General features: G+C 48.1%; 1 protein-coding gene across 1 annotated transcript in view; it reads right to left on the bottom strand.

Annotated features, from left to right (window-relative positions):
• The window catches only part of POLN (DNA polymerase nu), a 32,735-nt gene extending 22,551 nt beyond the window's left edge, over nucleotides 1-10,184 (bottom strand). Inside the window, exons 1-2 of the mRNA XM_040237344.1 lie at nucleotides 10,107-10,184; nucleotides 8,148-8,651 (exon numbers count right to left, since the gene is read on the bottom strand). Coding sequence (XP_040093278.1) covers nucleotides 8,148-8,585 — 438 coding nt within the window. The 5' untranslated portion in view covers nucleotides 8,586-8,651; nucleotides 10,107-10,184. The remainder of the gene's footprint in view (nucleotides 1-8,147; nucleotides 8,652-10,106) is intronic.
• Nucleotides 10,185-16,745: the final 6,561 nt, after the last annotated feature.

Below are 16,745 nucleotides of genomic sequence, written 5' to 3'. Positions count from 1 at the left end.
TTGTGAAGAGCAGGGCCGACTGGAACTGCCTGAACAGACGCCCACACAGGGGCGGGCTGGAACAGCAGGATTTCTCTCCTAGTTCTTTCTCCTTCCGTCTTTTATCCACACCTCTACCCTCAAGGCATCGGCTGGGTGAACTTCACACAACCTCTCAATATTTCTCTGTTCTGTGTTTTCAATCATGGAGAACAGAGTTCTGCAATCTCCTCTGTCATCTCACCTTTGGTTTTATTATGCCAGGTCACAAGGACTTTATCCAGCCTCAGGATCTCTAGGCATTAACCATCAGATTTATATGTAAACATGGGAAACGCCCCCCAAAGATTCTTCTCTGGGTTACGTTCTTAGAGACTGGGGACAGTTGAAATTGGATGGTTTAAAAATTGTCTTCTTTGGCAACACAGCTGGTGGCAATATGCCTTGGCTGATCAGAAGAAGAAGCCACAGAATGGACCCCTTAACTTTAACACCCTTTTACAATTGGACAAAAATACTGTAAGGAGTGCCCCAAAAGGGGAGAGGTCCCTCACACGCAGGGCTTTGTGACACTGTCCAGACCACGCTTGTAGGGATCCCTGCCGCGTGCTCAGCCTCTATTTTTGTTTTGCCCCCAAAAGACTGAGAGACAGACTTTCTCACAGTTCCCCTCTCTCAGCGGCCAGCTCGCCACTGGCACGCGGGTCCTTTCTCAGGCCCCCGCTTCTTTTCCTTCAGTACTGCCTTCAGCCCGTGGCCTCTGCCTTACCCCTTTGACCCAGGGACCCTGAAACCAGAGCCCCAGTGCTGGCCCCAGTGGGGCTCTGATCAGATTCCAAGTTAGCCCCACTTTCACACCATAAGGCTTCTACCCTCTCCAGGAAGTAGCTGACAGAAGGGAGAATTACTAGAGTGTATATCTCCTTCTGATGGGAGATGTAGGAATCTGTAAGGAGAGGTTTGGCAGGTTCTCAGAGAACCCTGATGAGTTTAGAGATGAATTTCCCAGGCTGGGGTTGACATTCTCCCCGACCTGGCAGAATTCACAGTTATTCTGGCCCACTGTTGCACCCCAGACGAGAAGGAGTGCACACTAAGAAAGGCCAGGGAACACGCAGACAGCCTAGCGGCCACCAGTGATGCAGTGCCAGAAGAGGACCCCCGCGGAGACTGTGAGGGTCATGTGGGCCAGGCCGGGGTAAGGCATTATGCTACTCGTTCACCAGAAGGGATGAAGGGTGTATGGTGGAGCCTGCAAATCGTGACGAGGTCCAAGAGGCCACACAGGAGAAAGGAAAAAACTTAGCAAGCTTCCTGAGCCGGGTGAGAGGCATTCAGGAAGTACGACACCGACCCTGGGTCTGCAGAAGGGAGGTCCCTACTGGCTGTGCATTTTATCACTCAGCGTGCTCCCGATACCAGGAGGAAATTACCCAAAGCTTGCGGCTGGGCCCCAAACCCCACTGTCAACCTCGGCAGAGGAGGCTTCAAGGTCTGTAACAACTGGGACGTGGCAGAGGAAGAGACTAGTAAAGAAAACACAGCTCTTAGCTGCCTCGATCCACCTACCATGTCAAGAGGACCTAGTCAGCTGTGGAGACCAGAGCAGCAGCCCAGGAATCACCTGGGCAGGGACCAGTGTACGCCCTTCCCCAGCATCGGAATGGGGCACTGGGAAAGGGAATGTCCGGGGCGCCCTCCTGTGGAGAGCCCACAGGACAACCCCTGCTGGCCCCAGTTCCCGGGGAACCGGAGTCTCCTGGATGCTCTAGAGATTCACATACACTTACTGGTGGGGAGCGGGTGCCAGCCTGTCTCAGGATCCTATTCGATCCATCCTCATTACTCCAGTGGAGCCTCGGGTCATCCGGGAGGCGGCATGTAGGAGAACTAAATGTCTGGCAGACACGGGAGCTGGTCGCTCTGCACTGACTTGGCCAGCTGGCCGAGCTCCCGCTGTGGCTACACCGTGACGGGAGCTGGCGGGTGGCCAAGGTGAGGTGGCGTAGGTCTCCCCTTGCCCTCGGAGTCAGAGTCAGGCCTATTGCTACTCACTCCTTTTTGTATAGGCAGGAATGTCCTGCCCCCCTCCTTGGAAGAGACTCACTAAATAAACTAGGAACTAGTATATTTTTAGGACAGAAAGAAGTCCAAGAAGATAGAGAATTCAACCAGAATGCATCTCTTGGTAGCCCCAGATGACCTGCCTGCTGGTCATCAAAATATTCCCCAGGAAATTAAGGAACAGGAGAACTCTGTGGTATGGGATACTTCAGGGCCAGGAAGGGTAAGCCCTGATAGAAACAAGATTAAAGCCTGGGGAAAGATACCAGGAAGAGACAATATCCTTTAAAGCCTAAGCCCCTGAGGGTGGTAAAACAGCTGCTCACCAAGTTCCTAACACAGGGACTCATTAGGCCCTGCCAATCTCCTTGCGATACCCTGATACTCACCGTCCAGAGGCCTAACAGGGAGCATTGCTTTGCGAAAGACTTAAGGGCAGTGACTTGACAGTCATCCCTATTTAACCAGTAGTACCAAACCCACACACCTCCTCACCCACGTGCCAGGGAGTGCTCGGTATTTCTCTGTTCTGGGCTCCAAAGACGCACTCTTCTGTATCCGCGACATCCAGGCTTTCAATGCCCTTTTGCTTCTGAACAGAGGGGCCTGACCCCCTGGAGGCTACCCAATATACCTGAACAGTGCTTCTGCAGGGTCTTCAGAATGGCCTCCGTTTTTATTTTTTATTTATTTATTTATTTATTTATTTTTGGCCTCCGTTTTTAAAGAAATGAGTTAGCCAAAGAACTGAGGGAACTAAGCCTGAAAAATGGAACTCCATCACAATATATTGAAGACAAATATGTAAGCAGTGATCAGAATACTGCTAAGGTCCTAATCTTCTGGCAGAAAGGGGAGACCAAGTTTCTCCAATGAAGGCTCAGATTTCACAACACCGGGTTCAGCAGGAACGGGAGCCTGGGGTGTGGATTGAAAGACAGCAGTTAGCGCATTACTATCTCCAACCACGAAGAGCCGAAGAGCCGACTCCAAGGCTTTCTCGGGATGGCTGGGTTCTGCCGCATCTGGACTCCAAATTATGACCTTATAGCAAACCCCTATGTGAAGCTCTGAAGGGGGAACCCTGGACCAGTCTGCTCCCTACTGCACTCCTCAGGATCCATGTAGCCCCCAGGAATAATCTGAGGCTTAGCCCATGTGAAATGACCCAGGGAAAGCCTTCTCTTACTACTGACATTCCACCAGAGGAGGCAGTGAGCCAGACCCTGCGATACGTTATTAGTCTAGGCCAAGTTCAGAAGGTACCGCAGGACTCTGCCAACAAGACGCTGGAAGCTCCCACTAAAGCCCAGCAGAAGGGGCGGCCCCTCCACAAAGGAACCCCGGTGGCCAGGGCTGTGTGCTCGCAGCGCAGGGGGCCCGGGTTCAGTCCCGCTCAGGGAACTAGACCCCACACGCTGCAGCTAGGAGCTCTCACACGCCGCAACACAGACCAGAGATCCTGGGGCCGCAGGTAAGACTTGGCACAGCCAAATAAATAACCTTTTAATAAATACTTTTTAAAAAGATACTGACCAAAAAAAAAAAAAAAAACAAACCCCAACCTAGAAGGAGGCATCCCCCCAAAACTGGCCCTTGCTGCAGTGGACGGGCCCCAGCAGAGTACCGCTAGCCCCCGCTGCTGTCAAACTGCAAAGGGTACCTAGCCGGGTACATTTGTCCAGACCGAAGCTCTTACCTCCCCAAAGCCCGCAGGTCGCAAGGGAGGAGCAACACGTGCGTAAGCCAGTGGAGGACGTGAGAGACGTGGTCAGACAAGCAGCACCAACAGACGAGGAGAAGGCGACACGGTGGGCCGGGCTCCCACTTGCTACTTTTTCGTCATATCCTTGCTTGCATTTTGCCAGTTTGCTCAGCCACCCCAGGCAGGGAGGCGGCTCTGCTGTCTGGAGGGGCCAGGGAAATACCCTACCATAAGAGCGCTTCTGATATTCTACCTGCCACCTCGTCCCCGTGACTAGCGAACAATGGCTAGGGAGCTCATTTGTCAACATTGCCAGAACCTTATCGCAAGGGGAGCACCGAGGAGAATGCTGGACATGACGTCAACACCCCCCGCTGGCCGCCACCCCGCCCCTCACACTCCCTCTGAACCCGTCAGTTCCGCTGCGAATCAACAGTCTGGGTCGGGACGACTGCCAGCCCCTTGGCCTCTGCTGGTCACACTTCCGCCTTCCGGCGGCCTGTTCGAGTGCTGTAACCTGACTCCCCCACACAACGGGACGAGAGATGTGGGGTGCACTAGGCTAAACGCTTCAGATGGCTCAAGAACCCTGCCCGCCCCCCCGGTACCCTGCCTCTTACCCAGGAAGGAGCTGTACCTGCAAGCTCGCCCACGGGGGCCCTGTTTCAAAGTGTAGCCCCAGCTCCCTAAACAACACGGAAGGCGAATGTGATGGTGGGACGGAAACGTGCCATCCACCCGTCCATCAACTCAACCCGCCTGTGGGATACGGACCAAACAGGGGTCTGGCTTGTCACTGTGGCCACTGACCAGGCCAGCAAGGTGACGCACGAGCATCTGGTTAAGGCCACCATAAGGCTACACAATCTAAATCCCCACCACAATGGTCCTCTGACCCCTCACCACGCACGCACCAGCAATAGCGGTGTCCTTCAGGGACTGTCCACTCTTAACAACAGTCAGACAGCCATTCTGATCTGAGCCCCTGACAGCTTTGTTTTCCTCTGCAGACACCCAAACCACCACATGCTGCGGAGTTATGGCCAGATCTCATCCTTTTCCAAGAGAACTACAGCCTCCGAGGGCACTGATCATGTCCACTTCATAGGGGAGTGCACAACGGCAATCACAGGAACGAGAGGAATTCTCACTCGCAGTGGGACTCGCCCAGGTCATCACCTAACCCAGAGTGCACTAGGAATGGGCTCGGCCGACCCAGCGACCGGCAGCCCTGTAGAGGGGTGCTCCGCCTCTCAGGAAGTAACTTCAGGACTCTAGCCAAGCAGCCTGCTTATGTAAAGGAACAGACAGGGCAAGACTTAACAGACCCTAAGACTTCTGTTTCTTCTTTGGCTCATGTAATTCTTGATGACCACGGAGCTCCTGGTTACCTTCCAGCAAAGCAAGGCAGTTTGTGCTTAACCAGTACTTCCCGATGCACCTGGATCAATGCGAGAGGACAGCGAGAGGTCAATATTCAGGAGACATGCACCCAAGCAGAGTGGCTTCACAGTCTGGGTAGAGGCAACACTGCCTCCACTGTTCGGTCAAGAGTTAACCTGGTAACTTGGTTCCCCCCCTTTTCTAAGCCCTTTAATGGCTATCGTTGTTCTCCTTTTTGACCCCGTTTAACCTTTACGTCAAGTTTGTGTCTTCCAGGCTCTAACATCTTCAGGTAAGGCTCCTGATGGCTCAAGGGCTTCAATCCATTCCCAAGGAGGGTGACCCAGGTCCCTACTGGTCCTGGGAACACTCAGCGAGGGACTTCTACGCCTCTCGAGACGGGTAGGGTCTGCAGCCCCAGTTCAGCAGGAAGTACCTCCAGAAGGAGAGACCTTTGGCCCTTTAACCCTTAAGAAGAAGGCGTGTAGAATCCCTCAGAGGGGAAAGAGTGCTGCACCCGGACAAAGTCTCCTCGAGCAACAGGACACGAAGAAACTTCAAGTGCGGCCAGGTTGGGACCATTATGAGCAATCAGAAACAAATGGGCCAGAATCAAACTGCCGTTTCTGAGGTGCTGGGAGCAAAAGCAGGGTACTGCGTGTGATCGCTGCGCACGGCCCCAGCAAGGGGGTGGACAGACCCCCTAAGCAACATCTCCTGCCCAGCCCACAGGATCTGCCCCGTTGCTACCCCATTGAAGGGCCCAGGCAGCTTCTCTTGGAGGGTGAGTGAGGGGACCTGTCTCTTGTTCTTGCCCCCGTGCGCTACAGCACAAGCCCAGTACAGCCTGAGACTCTCGTCTGGCCTCTTATCAGCATCTGCTGATGGAAGAGTCCAGGGGCCTGGGTTGGCAACAAAACTATCAGAATTAACCCACAGATTCAAAACAATGGACATCACAATTCCAGCTGGATATTTGAATAAACTGACAAGCTGACCCTAAAATTTATATGGAAATGCAAAGGACCCAGAATACTCAAAACAATCTTGAAAAAGATAAAGTAAGAAGAAACACTTCCTAATTTCAAAACTTATTATAAATCTAAAATAATCAAGACAGTGTTGGACTGGCATACAAATAGACATATAGATCAACCTTTAAAGAACTTTTTTAAATTTTAAATTTATTTATTTTAATTGGAGGCTAATTACTTTACAATATTGTACTGGTTTTGCCATACATCAACATGAATCCGCCACAGGTGTACACATGTTCCCCATCCTGAACACCCCTCCCCCCTCCCTCCCCATACCATCCCTCTGGGTCATCCCAGTGCACCAGCCCCAAGCATCCTGTATCCTGCATCAAATCTAGACTGGAGATTCATTTCTTATATGATATTATACATGTTTCAATGCCATTCTCCCAAATCATCCCACCCTCTCCATCTCCCACAGAGTCCAAAAGACTGTTCTATACATCTGTGAATGTCCAGAAGTAAACCCTAACATTTGCAATCTATTGAGTTTCTATTAAAGTGCCCCCAAAATTCAGTGGGAAAACAGTCTTTTCAGCAAATAGTGCTGGGAAAACTAGGTATCAACATCCAAGAGGGTGGGTTTATGCCCTTATCTCACAGCACACACAAAAATTAACTCAACTGGATCACGGGTTTAAATGTAAGAGCTCAAATTAAATTGTTAGAAGAAAATAGGGAAAAGCATTCATGACCTGGGATAGGCAACGCATCCTTAAATATACCAACAAAAGCACAAGCAATATAAGAAGTACCTGACAGACTGGAATTAATGAAATTAAAAAACCTTTTGTGTTTTAAAAACACCATCAAGGGACTTCCCTGGGGGTCCAGTGGTTAAGAATCTGCCGGCCAATGGAGGGGACACGGGTTTGATCCCTGGCCAGGAAGATCCCACATTCCGGGGAGCAACTAAGTCCATGAGTCACAGCTACCGAAGCCCGTGAGTCTAGAGCCTGTGCTCTGCAACAAGAGAGGCCACCACCACAAGAAGCTCTCAGGCCTCAGAGAAGAGGAACCCCTGGTCACCCTGACGAGAGAAAGCCTAGTGCAGCAATGAAGAGCCAACACAGCCAAAAATAATAAATAAAGTTAAAAAGAAAACACCACAAAAAAGTCATCAAGAAATTGCTAAAAAACAAGCCACAGATTTGGAGAATTACAAACCATATATCTGACAAGAAACTTGTATCAGAATATATAAAGAAATCTTACAGGCCCAAAATAAAACACAAATAACCCAATTTAAAGACTGAGCAAAAGACCAGAGCTGGCATTTCACCAAAGAAGACACGAAAGAGACAACCAGCACACGAGAAGATGCCTAATGCCACCAGCTGTTAGGGAAATGCAACTCAAAACCACACTGAGGGACTTCCCTGGGGGGCCAGTGGCTAAGAGTCTGTCTTGCAACGCAGGAGACTCGGTTCCGACCTTGGTCCGGGAACTAAGATCCCACACGCCGCCGCAGAGCAACTAAGCCTGCCCTCGACAGCTACCCAGCCCACACGCCACAACTCAAGAGCCCATGCATCGCAACAGAAGATCCCGAATGGCGCAACAAAGAAAGATCCCACGTGCCGCAGCTAAGACTCGGTGCAGCCAAGTAAATACCTAAGTGAATGAATATTTTAAAAACACAATGAAACACCGCTTCACACACAAGAACATGGCTAAAATATGAAAAGTCAGACAAGTGCTGACAAGGAGGAGGAGAACTTGGAACCCTCACACATGCGGGTGGAGTGTGAAATGGTATAAGAAGCCTGGAAAACACTGGGCAGTCTCTTAAAAACCTAGTGAGAACTGCTCATTGTCACACGACTGAGCGACTGAACTGAACTGAACTGAACTAGGGGAGGGGGAAGGTTTAAAGCCTTATTGCTAGCTCTCCCATCAAAATCAGACACTAAGAAAACGGGTTTGTGTTACGGTGCCTACAAAACAGAAACAAACACAAACCAAGCCCGTTTACTGACCTGGTCAGCTCTCAGCTGGGTGGAGCCGTCCTCGTACATCAGAGTCACCACCACGGTGGCTGCCTGTTTGAGCGTCTCAATCAGCTGGCTTTGCTCCAGAGCATCCAAATGTCTAATGTCACAAAAATCAGTTGTGAATGCCTCTGAGTGCCTGGAATTGAGGTAGGTTTTGACATCACTAGCATCTTCTTCCAATATCACAAGTTTACTTGTTTTCGCTGATGAATTGTTACATGAGACGTGGCTTCCTGTAAGATTCAGGCTTTCTCTGTTGTTTTCATTGGTTATGTTTTCCTTTGGGAGGCATTTTCTTTTACGTTCCATTTTCTGTAGAACTGAAGCCTGTTGGTCACACTGTGGAACTGAACACCTTGAAGGAGCCGATGAGCTGATACCTTTCTGGTTTTGGTCGGCAGATAGCTGATCTGTGACTCTCATACCAGAGGACTGAGGACAGAACTTGATGGAAACTCCTGACGGCTGGCTCGTAAGCAAATTAAGATTCTACAGAAAAATGGAAAATATGTCACAGAATATGGATTCATCAGACAGGTCTATAAACCAAAGTAGAATCTGATAAAACCCATCTAAGGTAAAGCGGAGACATGGCTTCACATCAACTGTGATCCAACTTCCTAATGAACTGTGGCGTGTCTTCCCGAGCAGTGGTTCTTCTCAACCCAGGCAGGAGCTCCTGGCTGCACCCTGGGCTGGAAAAGACAGGAGCTAGTGGAGAAGGCCTCCCACCTCAGCCCTGTGCTGGGGCCGTGTGTAACAGGAGATGCTGTGGAGGGGATGTGCTGTGCACGCGTACGGGACTGAGGATGAGCCACTGACGGTTTCCAAGCAAAGGCCATTTATAGAGAAAATAGAATCGCCACAGCTCTACCTACTCAACTTTTTAAAACATTACAGCTCAGCAGCAACATTCTGCCTGTTTCGATCTAGAGGAATCCTCATTCGTCGATGCCCAGACTCGGCGCACATGAGTGTGAGCAAACTCCAGGAGACAGGGAGGGGCAGGGAAGTCGGGCTTGCTGCAGCCCATGGGGTGGCAAGGAGCTGAACTCGACTTAGGGACCGAACGAGAACCACCACCACAGTCTTAACCGTTAGGCCACCTCCCCGACTGATTCACAGTTAAGGTCTTGGTAACACGACCTCTTCTCACCTCTCCTCCAAGTTCAACCACATGCCTCGCCCACTGTAAATTTCTGTCGTTTAGTCACTAAGTCCTGTCCAGCTCTTTGCGACTCCCTGGACTGTGGCCCGCCAGGCTCCCCAGTCTGTGGGGTGTCCCAGGCAAGAATACTCGAGTGGGTTGCCGATTTTTTCTCCAGGGGATCTTGCCAACCCAAGGATCAAACCTGGGTCTCCTGCTTGGCAGGTGGATTCTTTACCCCTGACCCACCTGAGAAGCCCCACTGTAAATTTTATACCCTTCTTTTCTGAACTTCTCTATTTTCACTACCCCAAAGCTCCAGCTCTTCTTCCCTTAACCTAAAAAATTATCCCAAAGTCCTTCCCCACTCTCTAAAGGTGAGGATGTTGAGACAGACCATTTCCTAGACCTCAACTCGGAGTGCTCACACTTCAGAAAGGTGTCCCAGATTCCTCTCCCACCACCAGAGAAAAGCAGGACAAGCCAGCACAAAAACCGGGTTAGCCATCTCCCCAGTCGATGCCAGAGCACTCAGCCCTGACTCCTATCGCAACGATCCCAGAGCACTCAGCCCTGACTCCTATCGTGACACTGATTCACCGAGTCATGGAGAAATACTGCACTTCTCTATCCTTCTCGTCCCTCATACAAGCAAACTGGAAGCTCCTGGAGAAGAGCTTCTTTTGTTTTTTAACCACTGTGTCCACAGTGCCCAGCATGTGGTTGACACTTGGTAAATATTTGTTGAAAAAGTGCAAGCTGTCTGTTTAGAATTACTCGTATCTGCAAAGACTCACCTTTTCCTCCAGTGATTGATTCTTTCCATCTTCAAGTAGTACTGGATATTTAACACTGGATCTGTCTACCACATCTGCAGCTTTAAAAGACACAGAAAGGAAACATGAGAGAATAAGGAAACATTAAAATCTAAGTCATATAATTAACTAAACACTGAAAATAGCCTCTATAATCATTTCCTCATCACTTACTTAACTGAACCAATGTAAGAAAATTTACAAACAAAATGCATACTGCCATTGCAGTAAACACTCGGGCAAAATGTCTTCAAGGGAACTGGAGGCAGATCTGTGTAGTCAGGAAATGCTCACTGAAAAGTATCACTTGGTATCAGCATCTGAATACTTGACTTTGAAAAGCCAAGTTAAATATTTTACAGAAAGCTTGCAAGTATTAAAGGTTTGAAGAAATTCTTAGATGGAACAATTGTGTAAGAACATTAGAGATTCAGTAAAGCATATAAACTTCTCATTTAGACTTTAACAAGCTTGGGCTGGACAGGAAGTGATGGAACTGGGTTCAATCCCAGACAACGTAACTCAAGTATCTATAACAATGATAATAACCAACAAGTGCAAATGGGGGAAATCTTTCCTTTACAATAGAGGAGTTATACTTACAATTAAGTTAATAAGAAAGGCACCAGACACTCATGATGAAAATTTAAAATCTTACAAAATGGCATAGAGCATGATCTATACAAATGGAAAAACACAGCACTGAGATAGGAACAAAATGTTTAATTCTCCCAAATATAAATTTAATGCAATTCCCATCAGAGGCCCTACAGGGCTCTTTTAACTGAAAAAAGAAAACACTTCAAAGTACATAGGAAATTTAAATGTCTGAAAATAGAGAAGGTAAGTTGCTTTTTTTGTTTGTTTTTTGAGGGAGGGTTGGCCATGCTGTGCAGTATATGGGATCTTACTTCTCTGACCAGGGACTGAACCCATGTCCCCTGCACTGGAAGGCAGAGACTCAATCACTGGACCACCAGGGAAGAACCAGAAGGTCAGCTGAATCCCTCAGTCGTGTCTGACTTTTTGCGACCCCATGGACTGCAGCATGTCAGGCTTCCCTGTCTATCACCAGCTTCCGGAGCTTGCTCAAACTCATGTCCATGAAGTCAGTGATGCGATCCAACCATCTTATCCTCTGTCGTCCCCTTCTCCTCCTGCCTTCAATCTTTCCCATCATTAGGATCTTTTCTAAGGAGTCAGTTCTTCCTATCAGGTAGCCAAAGTATTGGAGCTTCAGCTTCAGCATCAGTCCTTCCAATGAATATTCAGGACTGATTTCCTTTAGGACTGACAGGTTGGATCTCCTTGCAGTCGAAGGGACTCTCAAGAGTCTTCTCCAACACCACAGTTCAAAAGCATCAACTCTCTTTGCTTTTTTGATGATCCAACAAATGTTGGCAATTTGATCTCTGGTTCCTCTGCCTTTTGTAAATCCAGCTTGAACATCTGGAAATTCTCGGTTCACATACTGTTGAAGCCTTGCTTGGAGAATTTTGAGCATCACCTTGCTAGAGTGTGAAATGAGTGCAACTGTGCGTTAGTTTGAGCATTCTTTGGCATTGCCTTTCTTTGGGATTGGAATGAAAACTGACCTCTTCCAGTCTTGTGGCCACTGCTGAGGTTTCTAAATTTGCTGGCATATTGAGTGTAGCACTCTAACAGCATCATCTTTCAGGGTTTGAAATAGCTCAACTGGAATTCCATCACCTCCACTAGCTTTGTTCGTAGTGATGCTTCTGAAGGCCCACTTGACTTCTAATTCCAGGATGTCTGGCTCTAGGTGAGTGATCACACCATCGTGATTATCTGGGTTGTGAAGATCTTTTCTGTACAGTTCTTCTGTGTATTCTTGCCACCTCTTCTTAATATCTTCCGCTTCTGTTAGGTCCATACCATTTCTGTTCTTAATTGTGCCCATCTTTGCATGAAATATTCCCTTGGTATCTCTGATTTTCCTGAAGAGATCTCTTGTCTTTCCCATCCTATTGTTTTCCTCTATTTCTTTGCATTGATCACTGAGGAAGACTTTCTTATATCTCCTTGCTATTCTTTGGAACTCCACAGCCAAATAGGTGTATCTTTTGTTTTCTCCTTTGCCTTTAGTTTCTCTTCTTTTCTCAGCTATTTGTAAGGCCTCCGCAGACAATCATTTTGCCTTTTTGCATTTCTTTTTCTTGGGGATGGTCTTGATCACTGCCTCCTGTACAATGTCATGAACCTCCGTCCATAGTTCTTCAGGCGCTCTGTCTATCAGATCTAATCCCTTGAATCGATTTGTCACTTCCACTGTATAATCATAAGGGATTTTATTTAGATCATTCCTGAATGATCTAGTGGTATTCCCTACTTTCTTTAAGTCTGAATTTGGCAACAAGGAGTTCATGGTCTGAGCCATAGTCAGCTCCCGGTCTTGTTTTTGCTGACTGTATACAGCTTCTCCAACTTTTGCTGCAAAGAATATAATCAATCTGATTTCAGTATTGACCATCTAGTGATGTCCATGTGTAGAGTTGTCTCTTATATTGGTGGAAGAGGGTGTTTGCTATGACTAGTGTGTTCTCTTGGCAAAACTCTGTTAGCATTTGCCCTGCTTCATTTTGTACTCCAAGGCCAAACTTGTCTGTTACTCCAGGTATCTCCTGACTTCCTACTTTTGCATTCCAGTCTCCTATGATGAAAAGGACATCTTTTTTGGGTATTAGTTCTAAAAGGTCTTGATAGAACCATTCAACTTCAGCTTCTCTGACATTAGTGGTTGCGGCATAGACGTGGATTACTGTGATACTGAATGGTTTGCCTTGGAAACAAACAGAGTTCATTCTGTCATTTTTGAGATTGCACCCAGGTACCGCTTGAGAAAGCTGAGCGCCGAAGAACTGAACTGTGGTGTTGGAGAAGACTCTTGAGAGTCCCTTGGACTGCAAGGAGATCCAACCAGTCCATTCTGAAGGAGATCAGCCCTGGGATTTCTTTGGAAGGAATGATGCTAAAGCTGAAACTCCAGTACTTTGGCCACCTCATGCAAAGAGTTGACTCATTAGAAAAGACTCTGATGCTGGGAGGGATTGGGGGCAGGAGGAGAAGGTGATGACAGAGGATGAGATGGCTGGATGGCATCACCAACTTGATTGACATGAGTTTGAGTGACCTCTGGGAGTTGGTGATGGACAGGGAGGCTTGGCGTGCTGCAGTTCATGGGGTTGCAAAGAGTCAGACACAACTGAGTGGATGAACTGAACTGAACTGCATTTCAGACTCTTTTGCTGACCATGATGGCTACTCCACTTCTCTAAGGGATTCTTGCCCACAGTAGTAGATATAATAGTCATCCGAACTAAATTCGCCCGTTCCAGTCCATTTTAGTTCACTGATTCCTAAAATATCGTTGTTCACTCTAGCCATGTCCTGTTTGACCACTTCCAATTTACCTTGATTCAGGGACCTAACATTCCAGGTTCCTATGAAATATTGTTCCTTACAGCATTGGACTTTACTTCTATCACCAGTCACATCCACAGCTGAGCGCTGTTTTCACTCTGGCTCCGTCCCTTCATTCTTTCTGGAGTTATTTCTCCACTCTTTTCCAGTAGCATACTGGGCAGCTACCAACCTGGGGAGTTCATCTTTCAGTATCCTATCTTTTTGCCTTTTCATGCTGCTTATGGGGTTCTCAAGGCACGTATGCTGAAGTGGTTTGCCATTCCCTTCTCCAGTGGACCACGTTTGTCAGAACTCTCCACCATGACTCACCTGTTTTGGGCGACCCTACATGGCATGGCTCATAGTTTTACTGAGTTAGACAAGGCTGTGGGCCATGTGATCAGTTTGATTAGGTAAGTTTAAAAAAAAATTGAAGAAGACTTGCTTTGCCAGATTATCAGAACATACTATAAAGCCCCCGTGATCAAATATACAAGGTATTTGAATAGGAGTAGACAAGAAGATCTCTAGAACAGAGCAGAAAATCCAGAAGCTGACTCCAAGACTTATGAGAATTTAATATATAGTGAAAATCATATTTCAGTTCAGTAGAGAAGGATAAATTAGTAAATAGGGAAAGGACAATTAGCACCACTTCTGAAAGAAAATAATTCATTGGAAAAAGTAATGAGACAAAAAAGACAAACAGTTAATATTTATACTATACAACAAATAACACTGACCAGAAATGACAAATTCAGTGGAAAATGAGCAAAAGATACGGAGAGGCGACACACAAAACAGCAAATCCAAAAAGCAAACAAATCTGATGTGATGCTCAAAGTCTGTAGTGGTCAGGGAGATGCAAACTGAATGTACTTGGAGACGGAGAGGAAGAGGCAGCCTCGCTCATCACTGGTGAGAACGTGGATAGTTCGATCTTTCTGTTGTGGGTGTGTGTGTGTGTGTGTGTGTGTGTGTGTGTGAGAAAACAGCTCATCACTAGAGTGGACTGCCACTGATTTCCATGACGGGTGGGAGGCTGGAAGCAGCGACCCCAGGGTCTTTCAAGTCTAAGAGCCGATCAGAACTACCTCCCACGGCCACAGTTCTTCGTACGGTGCAAGGAATACTTGTACGAGTATTGTACCACAAGATACTGCTTTTTTACGTAGCGCGAAAGCAACCTGAGGCATCTGGTTTCTCTCTCTTCTATTTATCCATCTCTTCCATGAGGTTCGGCACAACTTTTTGGCAGAGATCCTCCAGTAAAGTCACCTTGACTTCATGTACTTTAGCTTGCTTCTCCAGACATTCCAGGAAACTTCTAGAGGTCATCTGGAATTTTGGAATCGGCTCCCTCAGAAGGAAGATCATGATCTTTACGTTCTCTGAGCTGATACCTTCTGACAGTTCGTAGAGCAGGTTTCTGGTTTCAGGACCTAATGAAGCTCAGATTCTCAATGTCTCATCACAGAAAGGATTCACTGAGGGACAAGTGACAGGTAAGAAGTGGATTTACTCATATTCAGAGAAGCACATTCTACAAAGGGTGAGTGCGGCCTAGAATCTTTTTGGAAAGCAAAGTGTCAACACATTAAAAACACACATATAAGTCTCAGGAGTTGGAGAGAAAAGGACAAACCCAAAGGGACCAAAGATGGGCCTCGGGGATGCTACCAATGTTCTGTTTCCTGATCAGGGTGAAGGTTATAGGGGTGTTCAGTTTGTGAAACTTTGAGCTATGATCTTAGGATAGATGTACTGGGTGTTTGTGTGTTGTAACCTCAACAAAAACAAAGAGGTATAAAATACATAAATCATTTAATGAAACCACCTCACTGCTGGCTATCTATTTCATAGAAATAGATGCAACAGTTAATAGGTTTCAGCCAAAACATTTATGACAGTCAGGCATTACGGCAAAGGACTGAAAGCAAAGCAAAAGCAATCAAGAGGGCAGCGGAGGAGTAAACTACGCAGCACCCACACCATGAAGCACAGAGCCCCGAGCACAATGAGCTGTTAGCTGACCTGCAGATGCAGAGACCTGTGGAAGTGTGATCTCGTGTTTTAGAAAATGACATTTATGTACGTATACCCATACACTGGCAGAGGTCCGGTCCCTGGGAGGCTAACCTTGAGAGGGAAGGCTTGCATTCGGAAAGGTTACTGGGGGGCACCCTCAAGATCAGTGTCTGTAGGGGAGTAAAGGGCTGATGCAATTGCTACGGAGGCCTGCTCTGGACCTGGCATGTTCCTACAGAACTGTCCCCAGGAGGGTCAACCTCTGCACCCACGAGTCACTACCTGGTTGCTCCTGGGAAAGGGGTGTGCCCTTGGGAAAAGAAGCTCTTTGCAGCTGAGGCAACCATCAGGAGGGGCTGTGCTGCCAACAGCAGCCAGGATGAGAAGCAGGGGGCTCTGGGTACCCCTGTTCACTAGTCCTCACTACAGTCACCAGACGTGCAGTTCAGACGTGTTTGGGAGCAGCTCCTTCGGGACTCCGCTGGGCCTCCTCCTGGGGGAACTTCAGGGCAAGGTTAGCCTGTCCTGGTCCTGCAGCCGGTCTCAAAGCTGCAGAAGATCTTCGCTCCCCTCTACCACCCATCCTGAGGGCCCCTCACCCTGGCTGGGCACCTCTGCTGGTCTTGGTAGCTCGTCTGATCATGACCTAAACCCTCATCGCTGAGAGGTGAAGTCCCTGGTCGTCATGCCCTTTTCAGGCACGGCCACTGCATTTACCATCAAATATGGACAGTGGACCCCAAGGAGTGTCCAATCAAATCCCCTGGGTCTCAAGCAGATGCTTTCCTGTGCCCTTTACGTGACGGCAGCCCTGACTCCTGGTAACAGGAAGTCACCCCTAGTGGGATGGAGAGTACATGTTTGGCCCGCCGGTCTCTTGGTATAAGAAACTTGAAATGACTGGGCGGCAACTATACCCTGAAGAAAGCCATTCTTCCTGTGCCCTTGGCAGATTTACCGTGGGGAGTCAGGACTAAACCTGCAGAGCCCAGAAGCACAGGGAGAGAGAAACATATTTACTGAGGGGCTCCGGAGTGATGCTGGGCAGGGTTGCTCCCACTGCCACCTTCTGGGTCCCAGCGTCCTTAACTATCTCCACTGGGGGCACTACCTCCTGCAACGGTCACTGATGTCCAGGGAATACTGCGGCCTGGAGGTCACCAGAGCTGA

The sequence above is a fragment of the Oryx dammah genome, unplaced genomic scaffold, assembly GCF_014754425.2.
Source record: "Oryx dammah isolate SB20612 unplaced genomic scaffold, SCBI_Odam_1.1 HiC_scaffold_3, whole genome shotgun sequence".
Lineage (NCBI taxonomy): Eukaryota > Metazoa > Chordata > Mammalia > Artiodactyla > Bovidae > Oryx > Oryx dammah.
The sequence above is the reverse complement of the archived record's forward strand: the minus strand, read 5'-3'. Positions and strand labels throughout refer to the sequence as shown.